Raw genomic sequence first — 16,255 nt, forward strand, 5'->3', positions numbered from 1 at the left:
ATGTTAGTCGGTTGTGATGGTACAATGGAGATTTCGTACGAAATATCGAACAGAAGCATCTACAGACAAGACAAGATTTACCACAACTGTGAGGAAGGATCACACATGCTGTAGCTGATATTGATTGTGATATGTTGGTATGTGCGTGGCAGGAACTTGATTTCAGTAATGGTGTCTGTAGAGTCACCAGGGGTGCACATATCGAGCACCTGTAAGGTACATACCAAGCTTGGAGATGTTCTTTATATACTGATATGCACCATTTTGCTGTGTTATATTTCTTGTACTATAAATGTTAGGAACCCTGGAGGGAAATATGAATCACCCTGTATTTAACTTTTGATGGTCCCAATAATACACACCACTTTAAAATTTTTGTGGAGTACATTTACTGCATTTTAAGTGTTTAGTTGCAGCTTCAATATCAATGCTCGAAATGGAAATTCCTAGGTGGGGAGGAGGATGCTTAGTAGAGTCTTAGAGATAGATATGGGGATGACATCCCCTTCCCCAGCTTGAACATTGGTCCATATAAACTTAATAAGGTTATACTGTATTTGGATATTAATATTGTTCCTTTCGTATGTGTGTGTGCTGTTTTAATATAAATTTTCATGTTCTTATATCATCTTGTTTATAAAAATCTCTATGTTAATATTTGGAGCTGCCTTTTGTTTTTATATTGACAAGATCTTACTGAAAGAAGTAAGTGTGGGAATACCTGACTTAGCATCTTTGTTACTTACTTGATAAAGACTGAAATAGTGAAACTATTGTGTAAAAGACCAAATATGCCAGCCTGAGCTGATTAAGCTGGAAACAAGGCTAAAATATTTATCTTTCCCCTTGACATATAACAGTAAGGGAGCTTACACACTGAAGGAGCAAGTGACAACAGTCTGTAAAGACTGCACATAAATGACAAACACCAAGGTGACACAATACAAGCTATTGAGCAAGCAGTCCAGTATGAGTGACACACATGTCATGTTGCTGTCCGTGTGAAAGCTCCCTCATAGGTCGCTTTCTCCCTAAATATCTGTAAGTGAAATAAGTTTCTAAAAGAAGGGGATCACCTTCTCTTGATGTGTAAAATTAAGTGATCACCATGGAGATAATTATTAGTTAGTGCAAAATAAGGGGATGACTGTCAGCAGGACCAGATAGCTAACTTTCGTTGATGCCCCAATTTTCTCAAGGGACAAGAGGAATATATTCAGTCAGTCCTAGAGATGGCATCTAAAAGTAGCAATAAAGTTGAATGAATGTAATTAAGAGACAAGTTATCCTCCCATAATACAAAGTATGCCTGATGTATGGATAAAACAGAGTAAGTTTCATGAAAATTTATTATTTTTTAGGAATCATACTATTAAACTTGGACATGCATAATTTTTGTTTTACTTATGATTTTTTATTTCATTCCATAGGATCCATACAGATTGCAGAGATGGAACAGGTTAATTGGTATCTGCCAATACATTACATACATGTTGATTTATCAGTAAAATTGCAATATTTTTTTATTATTTTTGTTGATACAAATATATGGCCTTGGTTATGTAAAAGTCTGAAAGTGCAGAAGTTTCTTTTTTAATGCAAAATGTATTACAGATACCTGATTATATTCATTAATTAAAAAGGTATATGAAGTATTCATATTCTTCAAGGAATATTGTAATTGCATCAGATCAGTTTTCAATATTAGTATATGTAAAAAATTCTAATCAGTCCATCCCTACAAAATATGATTAGCTTATCTGACCAGTGGACTTACAACAAACTTTTTAAAATTAATTTTTGACAAAGATGCAGTCACACTTTTTTCATCATTACATAGCTAACATGGATACATTTTGTAGGTTAGTCGCGTGTTACTCACAAATCCAAAATATAAAAAAGGAAAGTTAAAAATTGTACTTACATATGTGAGTATATGTTCCTACCGTAGAACGACGTTTCAGAGATAGACTATCTCCTTCTTCAGGTTCATATAAAAAAACTAGGTAATTGGCATAGTACTGCGTCAAAAATATAATATGAGGATTGTGGTTAAGGGTTGGTTAGGATACATTTAAAAATATTATGTTTTTGCTATTAGAAGTACATAAAAAGCGTGTCGTTCCCTAAAAAGACTTGTACTATAGACCTATTCACAGGTAAAAAAGTTGGGTAGGAATGGCTAAACCTGCAAGTAGCATAGTGATTCATGCAGGATTTTTAGATTTTTAACTTTTTTAACTTTTTACCTGTGAATAGGTCTATAGTACAAGTCTTTTTAGGGAACGACATGCTTTTTATGTACTTCTAATAGCAAAAACAATATTTTTAAATGTATCCTAACCAACCCTTAACCACAATCCTCATATTACATTTTTGATGCAGTACTATGCCAAGTACCTAGTTTTTTTATATGAACCTGAAGAAGGAGATAGTCTATCTCTGAAACGTTGTTTTACGGTAGGAACATATACTCACATACGTAAGTACAATTTTTAACTTCTTTTTTATATTTTGTAACATGGATACTTTAATTGAATTGTTTAGTCTTTCATTTCTGCTGGAATTGCATTTCATATTGTCAATGTTTTCCAATAATGAAGTTTTTCTCAATTGTAGCCCAGTCTGTAACAACTTGGAATTAGATGATAAAGAATCCGTAGTTCCTAAGAAAGAAATCATCAGTTTGCCACAAAGATCATTAAAGATGGAGGAAAAGAAAGGCATTGTATTTGTGAGTATTATTTCATTTATTTTAAATGGTAAAAATTAGATAATGAAAAAATCTGGATTATGTTCATGATTAAAATGTCTTCTTAACATGAACTAACATTCGTATGTTTTGTATGTAGAAACAAAAACATATTAATAAAGAGCAACATTTTCTAATTTCCTCAAAATTTTAATACAAGTTACATTTTGTAAGAAATAAGGAACCTATTATTTTATCATTATTTTCCATGTTGTCTTCCATCACAAAATGCTCACTTCAAATTATGGTTATCTGGCAATAATCGTGTGAAAATTTTTGTGCTTGCTCACTATTTTATTTAGAGTTCCTTTTAGCAGATATTACATGGAGATGGTAGACATTGAAACTGAAACACCTGGAATGAAGATGCTAACCCTTATTAGTATTAGTATGGTGTTGGGCCGCCAGGACAGCAGCAACATGTCTTGGGAAGTACCGATAGAGGTCCTGCAGAGTGTTGAGAGGGATTTGCAGCTATTCCTCCTGAAGCACACCAATTAGTTCACGACATGTTGTTGGTGGAGGGAAACGTCGACACATGCGATCCACTGAAAGACCCCATAAGGGCTCAATAATGTTCAGGTCCGGCAACTGGGCGGGCCATGGCAGATGTTCAGCCTCACGTTCATGCTCATCAAACCACTCTGTGACCTGTTTAGCAGTGTGTATCATTGCAGATAGTCCTCCAGAATGGCCCTATAGTCCTTGGCAGTGACATGTCCCTCTAGAACGATCTATGGTTCCAAGGACTGCCATTGCACCCCGCACCATCACAGATCCACCCCCAAGTTTCACTCTGGACTCTTAAGTAGTCTGGTTGGTATGCTTCGGATGGACTTCTCCCCATGTAGTACAACCTTAGTGACAATGAAGTTCGACCAGTCACAAATATAGGAGTGCGTTGTGAAAGAAGGAGAACACATGCATATGCTGAACATATTTTATTCAGCAGGCTACATGGAACAAAGGAAAACATAAATTTCCGCTGCAACGCAGCAATGTATGGTGTCCACACAAAATAAAAAAAATCGTCCATCTACACGTGACATTGAAGTTCGACCACTGTTAGAGGGGATCCTGTTTACCATGGTGTGACGCCAATCCGTCGGCGAATAACTGTGGCAATGCATCTGGGCATGCAGCGGACGGGTCGTTCAAGGTATTCCACATCGATGCGGTGCCATTCCTCCTGCAGGCAAGCGATAAGAGCAGCCACTGTCGTGGGTCCCCTCTGTTGCACACGTCGCTTAAGAACACGCCACACATTCTCAATGGGCGAGAGGTCGGGACTCGATGGTGGCCATGGCAGAGTTCGCACGTGATGGTGAGTCAACCATTCTCTTGTCAGCCGCGGTGTATGAGGCCTGGCATTGTCGTGTTGAAAGATGAGACGCCGCCTGTGGAACAGGTGCCTTCGCATTGTGGGAATATGCCGCTCCAGTATGCGTGTATAGGCGTGTGCATTCACAATGCCCTCACAGACGTGTATTGGGCCAACCCCAGATGCCGTCATGCATCCCCATACCATCACTGACACAGGTTTCTGTACCCGACGTGCATAACATTCTGTTCCTCCTTCCGACAAATGACTGTTTTCCGTATTTTTCCGTACACAACATTGAAAATGGATTCGTCCGTCCACAAAGCCCTGTTCCACTGCCGAAATGTCCATCCCCGGTACATTCGTGCCCACCGTAGTCGATTGCCTTTGTTCAACATGGAAAGGAAGGGTTTACGTTTTGCCTTGTACACTCGGTAACCGCATCGCTGTAGGTAACGGCGAATGGTTCTGGTTGACACTTCAATGTGAAAGCGTTCTCGAGTCCACAGTCGTAACTCGGCCACAGAAACATGATTGTTGGTCTGGATATAGCGCCTAAATATCCGTAGGTCACGCACACTCAGCAGGCGTATTCGACCGGGGGCCTTACCTGGCTCTGTAGTACCCGTATTTTGGTGGTGTTTGATGATGCAGTGGACGGTTGACTTGGGTAAGTTCAGTTGGCGCCCTATTTCCCGTTCACTGAGTCCATCCCGTTGCAACTCCACCACTCTTCTCCTCACGGTGTTGTCAATAGGTTTGCCCCTGGCCATGGTGATGATGCACTGCGGTTCCTCGGTGCACAGCACGCGCTTATATACGACGGACTCCCTTATCGTGTCCGTGACGTCATGCTTCCGTCGAATGCGCCACTATCTGGAATTTTCCGTATGGGTCTGGTGCCTGGTCGAAGTTCAATGTCACGCATATAGTTCCCCGTTTTCGTTCTTTACGTGACCTTGGGTGCAACATGCTGGGATCACGATTCTTGCCTGCTCACACGCCTCCTCTTACACACATGCGTCACTTCTGCGGGTCACCCATTCCACCGCCTATGCCTCTGTGCATTTAATCACGTATTCCTTTCTGGTCGAACTTCATTGTCACCAAGGTTGTACATTCTTCCAGATGTCGTAAAAACAGTGAAGGTGAACTCATCCAAGAACACGACGCATTTCAGGTCATCTAACATACATGATTTGCACTGCTGGCACCAATCAACCAACTTTTGGTTGCCATTTTTTGTCATTGGTGCTAGTGAACAAGGGTTTCGGCATAGCAACCCTGCCATGGATGTTGGCCCTATGAAGTTCTCAGTGGATGGTTTTGGTAGAAACACGTTCAGTCAAATGTCTATTCAATTCAGCGGTGATTTTGCATTTTTGGCACACAATCCTCTTCAATATACTGACATTCCTATCAGACAGCTTCCACTTCCCCTGACAGTTACTCCTGCTGGATGTGGTTTGTTCTTCATTCTGGTATGATGTCATGACCTTGATACTGTGGCTCTTGATATCCTACAAATATTCGCAGTCTCCATTACTGATGCAGAGATGAGCGCCAACAATTTGCTATCTTTGGAACTCTGATATGTCCCCCATTCTAGCACTGAATGTGACTGGCAGACACACACACCTATGTGCTTGAATGCCTGCTGCACTGTGCATGACCAACAGATGGCACAGTTGAGTCCTCCAGTGACGTGTTCTTTAATCACCAGTGTTTCAGTTTCAATGTCCGCCACCTATACTATTAGCATATATTTAGTTAAAATTAATATTAAATAAATTTCAATCCAAATCGACAAAAAATGAGGAGTGCCATACCAGATCTGATGAACCTGATCTGTCATTGACATATACGTAGTTATCTTAGCTCCTGTTAGTGTTCACTGTTCTAAATTTGAGTTTGTTGTAACATATTCTGAATCACAATAGCATAAATTTTGTTAAATAATAAATAACATAAATGCATTTTTGAAGAAATGTTCCACATTCGAATATGAATCTCTAAGAAAAACTTTAGTAGTACTGCACTTGATTCTGATCTGTCATTTACAAATAGTCACTGTAGCCATTCAGTTAATCACAGTAAGATCCAAGTTGGTCACTGTGTGGTACTGTAAACATCATGAAAATTCTATGTAGGTAAATGACGTTTCACATTTCTGCATTGTAACAGAGAACTATGGAACTTTACCTATACAATACCTAACTGGTGTTCTTTTCCTCAAAAGCTTTAGACAAGGGAGGTGCCACACAGAACATAGCAAGACAGAAGAAGGCAACAAACAAACAAGTTGTAGTAATTGTAACTTGACAACAGTGAAGGTGTGTTTTTAAGTCAACTTTATGCACAGATAGACTAATAGGGACTGGGCCTACAGTTTACTGGGGATCAAACAAGGCAACAGCATCACCACTACACCATCAGGGAGATGCCATGACCAACAGTAATATCCGACTCCCTGGCATTTCATATCATTGCTTTCTCTCTTCCTTATTGTAGTTTTAGCATTATTACACGTGTCTCATGGAATTGAATTTATTAGAAACTTTTATTTATTTATTTAGGATGATGATTGTGATGATGATCCTAGTGGGAACAGACCAGAAAGTGAAGTACCTAAGAAAAAGAAGAAGACGAAAAGAGTACAATTAAAGTTTTAAGGATGTATGGTCTTCAAGTCTATGGTAAAGAGATTTTATAATTGTTTTAAGCATGTCCCAACAAGAATGTAAGATTTAATTTTGTTATATATAGCATCATATATTTGAAAATTGCTGATGTTTTTATTTCAGACAAAGTGCACATACTGCAATTAAGTGTAGAATGCAAAATGCGACAAATGGTGACTGATGACAATTCCATGAGAATTAAGGCTCCTGGAGTCAGTAAAATACGTATTACTAACTGTGGCAATGTTTTTAAGAGACCAGCTAGTAGGATGGCACACGGGTGTTTTAACGTCCATAATCAAACATGCAGTCTTGAGTTTCTTATCCAGTCTTTGAACTGGTGACTTATTTGTTCCATTTTGCCGACTGTCACACACTTTGCAAACTGTTTTCGCATATCCTGCCCCATATTTGTAAATATTTTCACAGTAACAACACATTGTTCCTTCACAGGCCTCCCTGATGGCGCAGTGGTACCTTTGCTGCCTTATAATAAAGGGGTCCCGGGTTCAATACACGGTGGAGGCACATAGTGGTTCAGATCCCACTTTAAATTTTGGGTCCAGTCCCGATTAGCCTTACTGTGCATAAAGTGGACTTAAAACACCAACTCGATCAATCAATCACATTGTTCCTTCATAGCACTCATGACAGTTATGAAAGGTACAGTGCTGCAAAACCAACAGAAAAAAAACCAGCAAGCAATATAAATCTTGTATTCTGGTTGGGACGTATGACTGTCATGGTCAATTGTTGTGTTGGATCTGGTTACTGACGAAACTTCATGCCAAGAGCTGAATTATGTTCAAATACATCCACGGTAAAGAAATTTTATAATATGAAAAAATGTCAAATTAAAGTTCATATAACCACAGGTCTGCTGTATTTGGTTTATTTTGCACTTTACATTGAGTCAAATACTTGTTAAGACAACACAACATGCACAAACAGCATGATAAAATACACTTTAAGAGTTTGTCCAAGCTTTTGGTTCCATCGCAGAATCATCAACAGGGCTGGTCGAGAGACTGCGAAGGGGGTGTGATTACGGCAACATCAGCGAAACCTGAACTTGATTTTAAGAAGTATTTTGCCGACACATGACGTAACGATTTTTTTACTATCATATGGAGTCAAATACGTGTAGTGAAATAACTGAAACAGTTAATAAATAACTGAAACTTTATTGAGAAAAATGAAAGAAAAATTTTACACACACCATGGCTGCATTTCTGAAATAATCCCCCCCATCCTCTCAAAAATGGTTTGCATTTGCATTAAGTGCTCAATTTTATGCACCATAGAATGTTCTCTTCGGTCAGTGATTTGTTTGCTCCATCACTCTTTAGGTATTGTGCCATTATTGGAAATTTCTTATAATTTTACAAGATCAAACAGTTCCAAAATGATGTCCTCATAAGTAAGTTAATGAGAAATTAGAATTATAGGGCATGTTTTGTAGTACTTTCATTTCTGCTTCTGATGTACAAATCCTGGCCACACTGCATCTGATTCTGCAAGCTCAGCCTTGATCCATTCCGGTACCTACAAAATATATATAAAATACTTCTTAGTTTTAGTTTGAGAGGAGGGAGTACACAAGTTATGTTTAGAATTTATAAAGTACTTGGCACTAAATGTTCCTAAAAAAATTAGCGAGGCGGTTGTTCAAGAACTTACAATTCAAGTTTTGAAGTAAATGTTTGCAAACATGAAGATGCATATTAGGAAAGGAATTACAGGCAGTACTCTACTGGTATTAGCTAATATAGACCTGCTGCTTTGTCGTAAAATAGCCAATAATTACATTGATCCAATATTTTTATAAATAACCTGTAATTTAGTGCAAAATGTCCAGGTTTTCTGTTTTTATGCCAAAAATACAACTGTGAACAAATATAAGGGTATAGTTCATACCCTGGTTTTGTAAGGAAGTGTCTAAATACACAGCTTTTTCTAAGGCAAAGCTGCCAACTCCATAGTGGAGTTGTTCGTGTGGCACACTACGACACCAGGGTCCCAGGTTTGAATACTGTCCTGGTCATAGTCATCATATCATCACTCATCCTCATTGTCACGATTAGCTAAAAGTGGCAGAGAAGTGACACTAAATCAAAATCTAGAGCAAAACTTATTGCAATCACCGAATTACACAAATTAAGAGAGTGACTGAGCCATTCAGGTTCTTTGTAATTTTATTTTGCATGGGTTAAATATCAATATTGTCAGGACTGGCATTTTAGATATGTAGTTTTCACTATTTCTTCCAGTAGAAAGATAAATTAAAAATTGTCTTACTGGACCCAAACTATCCACTTCTGCACTCTCTGCAGAAGCGTACTCCTTTTCAGAGCGTCTCTTCTCCTCCGTTCTCCCTCTTTGTTTCTGCTCTTCTTTTGTTGCATGATGGTTCACATCTTCGTTCTCTTCCTCCTCCTCTTCTTCAACTTCTGTTGTATTTGCTTGTTGTAGTGCTTGATTGAGTAGCTCGGATCTAGGTGTGAATCTAGCAAGAGGTGCTGTAGTGTCAACCAAAATATAGATACTGTGATGCTGTGAAAACACACCTGCTAGACTCACTGTTTCTCCCTTTGATATCTGCTTTGGGGATGCATACAACCTAGAATGAATGGCAAGATTTTTAAAATTTTCTCTTAGATGTAATCTTATTAAGATCAGAATTTTGACAAAGTACTGAAAAGTTACGTGAAAATTAGAACTCAATGAGAGATCAAATCTGGATATTCAGTATCTTCTGTGTGCTACAAAGCTATTTCATGTTGCTAGTCCAGCTGTAAGTAGACTATATTTCCTTGAGTATAACATACTTACCTATATCTAAGATATACATTGTGAAGGGTGATCTTTTTGAAAGGTTCACGGTGTTACCCTGGAAACTGGCTAACAGTTTTTTTTCCTTTTTTGTTCTTTCTTTTTATAGCCTGAACAAAACAATGCATTATTGGTAACTATCATTATTAGTTTCCAGAAATTAAAAAAATTAGTTTCCAGAAATTAAAAAAATCTAGTTATTCATTATTTAATTTATAAACAGCCCATTAATTATTTTATGACAGGTGATGTTTCACAAATTTTTCGTTTGCATCAGCAGACCCAATAGAGTAGGAAGAAAAGCACTTGTATATTATACAGGGTGTCTCATAAGTAATAGCGCAAACTGACACCGGTGAAAGTACACGATAATAGAAGCAAAAAAGCCTCAGTAAACATGGGTCTGCAAACGAGCCATTATCGAGATAATCGCGAATGTGTGATTACAAGCTGCCACTGACTTCATTGTTTATAAATGTCATCCTAGTTGGTAAAATGCTAATAATGTGTGCGAATGTGTGGTTAGAAGCCGTCACTGATTGCATTTTGTAAGCACAGAGTGCTTTTACTCCTTGCGTTATCCGTGGTTTGCTCTTTGTTTACAAAACAGAACATTTCCGAGAGATGGCGTTGTAATCAAACAGGATGGATACAATCAGTACACAGTCTAATCATACTGTGGGAGTCACGTCAGTTGTGCTGTACTGGGTAGTGAAAATGGAACCTTACAGCAACGAAGAGTATGTGGATATGCATTTCATTTATTGTTTTGCTAACGGCAATGCACAGGAGGCTGCACGCTTGTAACAAGAGAAATACCCTGCTCGAAGTCACCCCGAGAGTCTCACATTTACAACTGTACATCAGCGCCTCAGAGAACATTATTATTACTGTATTATTAGCATTTTATCAACTAGGACGACGTTTTCAAAGAAAGAAGTCAGTGGCGGCTTGTAATCACACATTCGCGAATATCTCGAAAACGGCTCATTTGCAGACCCATGTTTACTGAGACTTTTTTGCTTCTATTATCGTGTACTTTCACCTGTGTCAGTTTGCGCTATTACTTTTGAGACACCCTGTATAGTTGTTGAATCAGTTCCAAGATGGTTAATTGTGGCCAAACATACAATCTGCAGTTGCCATAACTTATGCTTTTATGCCAAAAATACAAGTGTTTTCTTCCTACTGCATTGGGTCTGATGATGCAAATGACATTTGTGAAATATTATTTGTTTTATAAAAATCTGTTTATAAATATGTAGTGAATAGTAAAAGGGCCGGAACATCTAATGGTTAAGTGACATGCAAAACTGAGATCTTTAATCTCAAGTGATCCATCAGATTCAAGAATGCAATGTTACATAGTGCTGTGGCAAAGAATTATACAATTTGTATGATTTCTGCCAATTGCTCTATTTAACCAACTACCATACGTACGCAAGTATTTCTTGAGGTTCCAGAATGACATCCCGAAATTGTAGGCTCTGTTGGTGTTGCAGAGACGATGCTGTGAGAATGCTCGTGTAATTTGTGCTAGAAGCTGATCCAGTTTTATTTTGTCTCATTGTCTGTAAATAGAAGAATGTACAAACATACATTATTGACACAATAATTTACTATCTACATTCAGTTTGCTTCATGTTTGGGTGCAGTGAAACTGAACTCCTTGGTGCAATTCTTTGAGGGCCAACACCTGCCAAGCAGCGACCGACGTGTTCAGCACATCGAGTCATATCGCTGCTGTTTCCTGGCTTTCAAGATCAGTGTGTGCCACTGTTGCTTTCAGAACTGCAGCAAACGTAAGAGCACTAAGCATTTAGCTATGCGGAAGCGCAGTGTGCAATGTACACTCCCCCGTAACATAATATCACACTATGAAAGCTTGTTAGATATTTCAAAGACATTAAAGCTACTTGTGACATTCCTGATAGCCTTGTGGTTAAGGATTTAACTTACATCACAAGATCCAGTTATTGGATGCCACAACAAACTTTGCAGTAGTTTCATCCGCATTGTATAACTATTAATATTAATGCAAGAGCTAATACTAGTTAGCATGATACTATTCTCATGTAACTGTACCTATGCATATGGTCATGAAAATGTTTAGCATGTTATATGCACATGTAACAGTTCCAGATCTTGTAGGTCTGTCAGGATAGAAGTATGAAAGCATGCATGGAATGCATATTTTTATGTACTTTTTTTCTGTCTAAAGTCCCTTTGTTGTTAGTTCATTTTTTATCTCTCTGATATTAAAGAACTGTAAATCGTATGTGAATGATGAACAATAACTTCTCATATGTACTGAAATTGAGGGGGAAAAATATTACCTGATGACTTCTTGACAAGTTGTAGCTACCAGACATTCTCAACCCTTGTGCATGAAGCATCTCCTATAATGAAAAATTAGGATCTTAAATTACAGCAGTGAAATGGTACAAACTTATATTTTGGACCTTAGCCTTTTAATGTAGAAATGATTCCAGTGAACATATGTGGAATGAATCAGATATCTGTCTGAATTTCTTCATTTGTTTTTCTAGATACATATTTTAAAGTCAGTATAATTTCCATGCCTTGAGTAAGGTTTCAGGAAAATGATATCATCATGGAGATTCCATAAACTGGTATTTTATATTTTCTTCCTGCTCTTCCTTTGCATTTATGAAAAGTAAAAATGAATTTGAGAGAATCATGAATTCCTGCAAATTACTCATCTATAAAGACCCTTTTTCTCAAAAAGATTTTATCTTAAATACAATATTGTGGTCTGTGTACCTCACCCCAATTTTAACACATTGTACTCCCAAATTAACTTACAGTATAAACTAGCTGAAATGTTCATCTCAAAACAAAGCTTAACAGAAATATGTAAATAAGCTTCCTACTAAACTTCTTATGAACCGAGAAAAAGAATTGGCCAAAGTATTATGGATTGGAATCTAAACAACATTTACTTGTGTATTTGGTCTTGTTAAGGGGCTAATGTGCCTGGTACCCCAGAAGTACACTGCATTCTCAATTGTTCCTGCCACAGTGTAAGTTGGACCACACTGCACCATCTGAAAGATAAGTAAAAGTCCATTGTAAAACTTAAAATTAATTTATTACAGGTTTTGCAAGATAAATTAGAACATTTTAATATTAACTCATTCACACAAGGTCTCTGTGTATACAATTATCTTAATACACTAACTAACTAACTAACTCTCTAGCCTTCTTAAACCCGAAGGTTCATGGCTGCAGCAACACAGGCCTTCCATCTGTCCCTATCTTGTGCAAGATCTATATACTCTTTTCCATCCCTACCGATTTCCCTTAGGTTCATCTCAACGTTGTCCCTCCATCTTCGTCTTGGCCTTCCTACTGGTCTCTTACCATCAGGTTTCCCAACAAGAATCCTGTAAACTCCTCTTTCCTCTCCCATTCGTGCCACATGGCCTGCCCACCTAAGTCTTCTTGATTTAATTATTCTAATAATGTCTGGACATGAATACAAATTATGTACTTCTAAATTATGTAACCTTCTCCACTCACCTGTCTCCTCATCCCTTTTAGGTCCAAATATTTTCCTAAGGATCCTATTTTCAAATACTCTCAATTTATGTTCCTCTTTCAATGTAAGGGACCAAGTTTCACACCCATATAATACTACAGGCAAAATTACTGTTTTGTATATTTTAACTTTTAGTTTCTTAGATATTAAACGAGAAGACAAAAGTTTATGAAGAGAGAAGTAACATGCATTTCCTGAATTAAGCCTACTTTTTATTTCCTCTTTAATATAATTTTCATTTGTTAATATTACTCCTAAGTACTTGAATTTGGAAACTGTTTCAAACGAGTTGTTATCAATAATTAGATTTTGATTATTACCTAACACTTGGTTTCGGCCTGTAAGCATATATTTAGTTTTCTCTTTGTTAACTTCCAAACCTATCTCTTTAGCAGTTTTGAAAAATATTTTAGCATTATTCTTAATTGTATTCACATCATCCCCCAGTAAGTCTACATCATCTGCATATGCTAACAACTGAGTCACACCATTTAATTTTAGTCCTTCTTTAGTTTCTTTTACCTTCCTAACAGCATATTCTAAGGCAAAATTAAAGAGCAATGGAGATAATGCATCTCCTTGTTTTAACCCATCATGAATTGTAAATTTGTCAGACATATTAATACCCACACGAATTTTACTTTCTGTTTCACTGGTGCATATTTTTATCATACTAACAAGCTTCTTAGGTATTCCAAACTCTACTAATATATTATATAATTTATCTCTTTTGACCGAATCATATGCTTTTTTGAAATCAACGAATAGCTGATGGACATTTTGATTATATTCCCACTTTTTTTCAAGTGTCTGTCTGATGTGAAAAATTTGATCTGTAGTTGATCTGTTGCATTTAAATCCACATTGATAATCACCTATAATTTCATTAGCATATGGGGTTAGTCTTGTTAAAAGAATGTTAGATAATATTTTATATGTTGTTGAGAGTAGAGAAATTCCACGGTAATTATTGCAGTTCATTTTATCACCTTTTTTAAACACAGGAACAATTATGGATTCTTTCCACTGTCTTAATACAAGACTTCAAATTGTTTCAGCCTCTTTCCAAGTTAAAATTGTTTAATAACTTTATTTCCTGTTTGCATGATTTGGTTTTCACTTCATTGATCAAATACTCAAATATTTAGAATTTTATTACAGTATTCATGATGGTTAGAGTTGGAAGGCCAAGACAAAGATTGAGGGATAATGTTGAGATGGGCCTAAAGAAAATTGGATTGGATTGATTTTGCCCAGGATAGGGACAGATGGAAGGCTTGTGTTGCTGCAGCCATAAACCTTCGGGTTTAAGAAGGCTAGAGAATTAGTTAAGGGCAGTCTCCACGGGAGTCTTACCAAGCTCTTCCATCCATAGCATTGTGCCAACTTAGCTCTCTTGAAGCCAGATCTGGCTCTTTCGTGCACTCGTTTGGCTGTGAACTGGGATGCCCACCCCCGTGCCCCTCTATGATGCCATCACTGGTTTCGACCTTCATAGACCAACTTTTGTCATAATTATACATTTTGCACGTGACGTGATATTGTTATATTGGCTGCGTCGCCCCACTCCCTCTTATCTTCCCAGCTACTTCTTTATAGCGCCGTGTTTGATGTGAAATTGACATAATTTTTTGATCAGGGAATTCTTTATTTTCAATTTCATACGACCAGCGGTGGATTATTGAGATTGGTGATACCGCCGAATCCAGATGTTGAAAACTAAGAAAATATTGTCGTCAATTTAGAGTTAACGATAATAGTAGTGCCCCACCCCTTTGACAACTAACATTATCCTAGGAGACCCTTTATCCAGCCTTCGTAAATCTAGCTCCATGAAAGTCAGTTTTACCTCCATTTAAGGTGAAATTTAGTTATTTTATGTGCATCAGGTTTGACAACACTGCCAGGAGGCAAGGAGAAAAGCATTGATCATATGGGAGTATGATGTGATTCGTTCTCTTGTGAATATAAAACTTCCGATGGAATAGAAAGAGATGTCAACGGGAAGAGGGCAGTTTGAAGATGCATTTCACCAGCGAAAAAGTTGAAACTTCCATTTGATTAGCCGTAACTTGATGTCGAAATTGATTCCACATAAGAAATACATGGGATTCCGAAAATTCTTATTAATCATATTTTTCAAACATCGCGTCCAGCTTAATAATCAACATAAAAAAATGCTTCCACTTTCAACATGGAGAGAAATTCATACTCTTCAATACACCCAGGGTTTTTTTAGTAGCAGTATCCATTCGGGCGATATTGAAAAATGCACAATTAGTGCGTAACTGTTTCTCCCTCCTCCCCTTAAGGCAGTTACAGTATTCACAATAACCTGTCTCTCTGCATTGAGAGTTTTCTTTCTCTTTTGCTGAAGGTCAATGTCTTGCGATTTCCAATGTTGATAATTTCAGTAAGGTGGAAAAGTGTATAAGTAATATACTTACTGTTGCATATTTGTCTGCCATATACTTCACCACAGATGGGCCATCACTGGTTCGGGTGTGGCCTCGACCAAGCTGCCCCTCGGTGTTTCTCCCAAACGTGAGTATGTGACCACTTTCTGTCAGCACAGCTGTATGTGTTGGTCCCATTGACACATCAGCCACTCTAGCGGCTATGCTCTTCACCCTGGTGGGAACTACAGCCTTCTCAACTTCAGCCTGCAAATCAAATAGTGAAGTTATAAACTCTATATCATTAAATTAAAATATGTAATACCACATAGAAGATATTTAGAAGAAATTAATATCAATAAGGTAGCAGAAATTAAGTAAATTCAATAGGAATGGCCAGAGATATTTAGAAGAAATTAATATCAATAAAGTAGCAGAAATTAAGTATATTCAATAGGAATGGCCAGAGTTTTTTTTTCTTCATATTACAGTGTTAGTTACTTAACTTCATTGATATATGCTGTACATGATTAAAAAATACAGGGTGGTGCAATATTCCGTTTACAACGCGGAGGAGGTGAATCGCCAAGTAAAAACAAGGAAAAAATGCCATGTGAAAAAATGTCGAAATCGGCACCGTTTGCGAGTGACAGGCGTGCGAAAATCGCCTCACACCATGTGTAAAGCACAATAACTCAAGAAGGAAGAAAG

General features: G+C 37.5%; 2 protein-coding genes across 3 annotated transcripts in view; one reads left to right on the plus strand and one right to left on the minus strand.

Annotated features, from left to right (window-relative positions):
- The window catches only part of LOC145978393 (non-homologous end-joining factor 1-like), a 42,871-nt gene that overhangs the window by 12,825 nt on the left and 13,791 nt on the right, over nt 1-16,255 (plus strand). For both annotated transcript variants that reach the window (XR_014440689.1, XM_083111008.1), the window contains exons 5-6: nt 2,620-2,734; nt 6,650-6,769. Coding sequence is in view for 1 of the 2 variants with exons in the window: in XM_083111008.1 (XP_082967134.1) it covers nt 2,620-2,734; nt 6,650-6,745 (211 nt within the window). In the remaining variant the exon portion in view is untranslated. The remainder of the gene's footprint in view (nt 1-2,619; nt 2,735-6,649; nt 6,770-16,255) is intronic.
- The window catches only part of LOC145978390 (serine/threonine-protein kinase Nek8-like), a 50,561-nt gene continuing 41,963 nt past the window's right edge, over nt 7,658-16,255 (minus strand). Inside the window, exons 17-22 of the mRNA XM_083111004.1 lie at nt 15,596-15,811; nt 12,550-12,654; nt 11,923-11,985; nt 11,027-11,157; nt 9,053-9,374; nt 7,658-8,299 (exon numbers count right to left, since the gene is read on the minus strand). Coding sequence (XP_082967130.1) covers nt 8,222-8,299; nt 9,053-9,374; nt 11,027-11,157; nt 11,923-11,985; nt 12,550-12,654; nt 15,596-15,811 — 915 coding nt within the window. The 3' untranslated portion in view covers nt 7,658-8,221. The remainder of the gene's footprint in view (nt 8,300-9,052; nt 9,375-11,026; nt 11,158-11,922; nt 11,986-12,549; nt 12,655-15,595; nt 15,812-16,255) is intronic.

The sequence above is a fragment of the Lepisma saccharinum genome, chromosome 24 (assembly GCF_977018435.1).
Source record: "Lepisma saccharinum chromosome 24, izLepSacc3.1, whole genome shotgun sequence".
In the NCBI taxonomy this organism is placed as follows: domain Eukaryota; kingdom Metazoa; phylum Arthropoda; class Insecta; order Zygentoma; family Lepismatidae; genus Lepisma; species Lepisma saccharinum.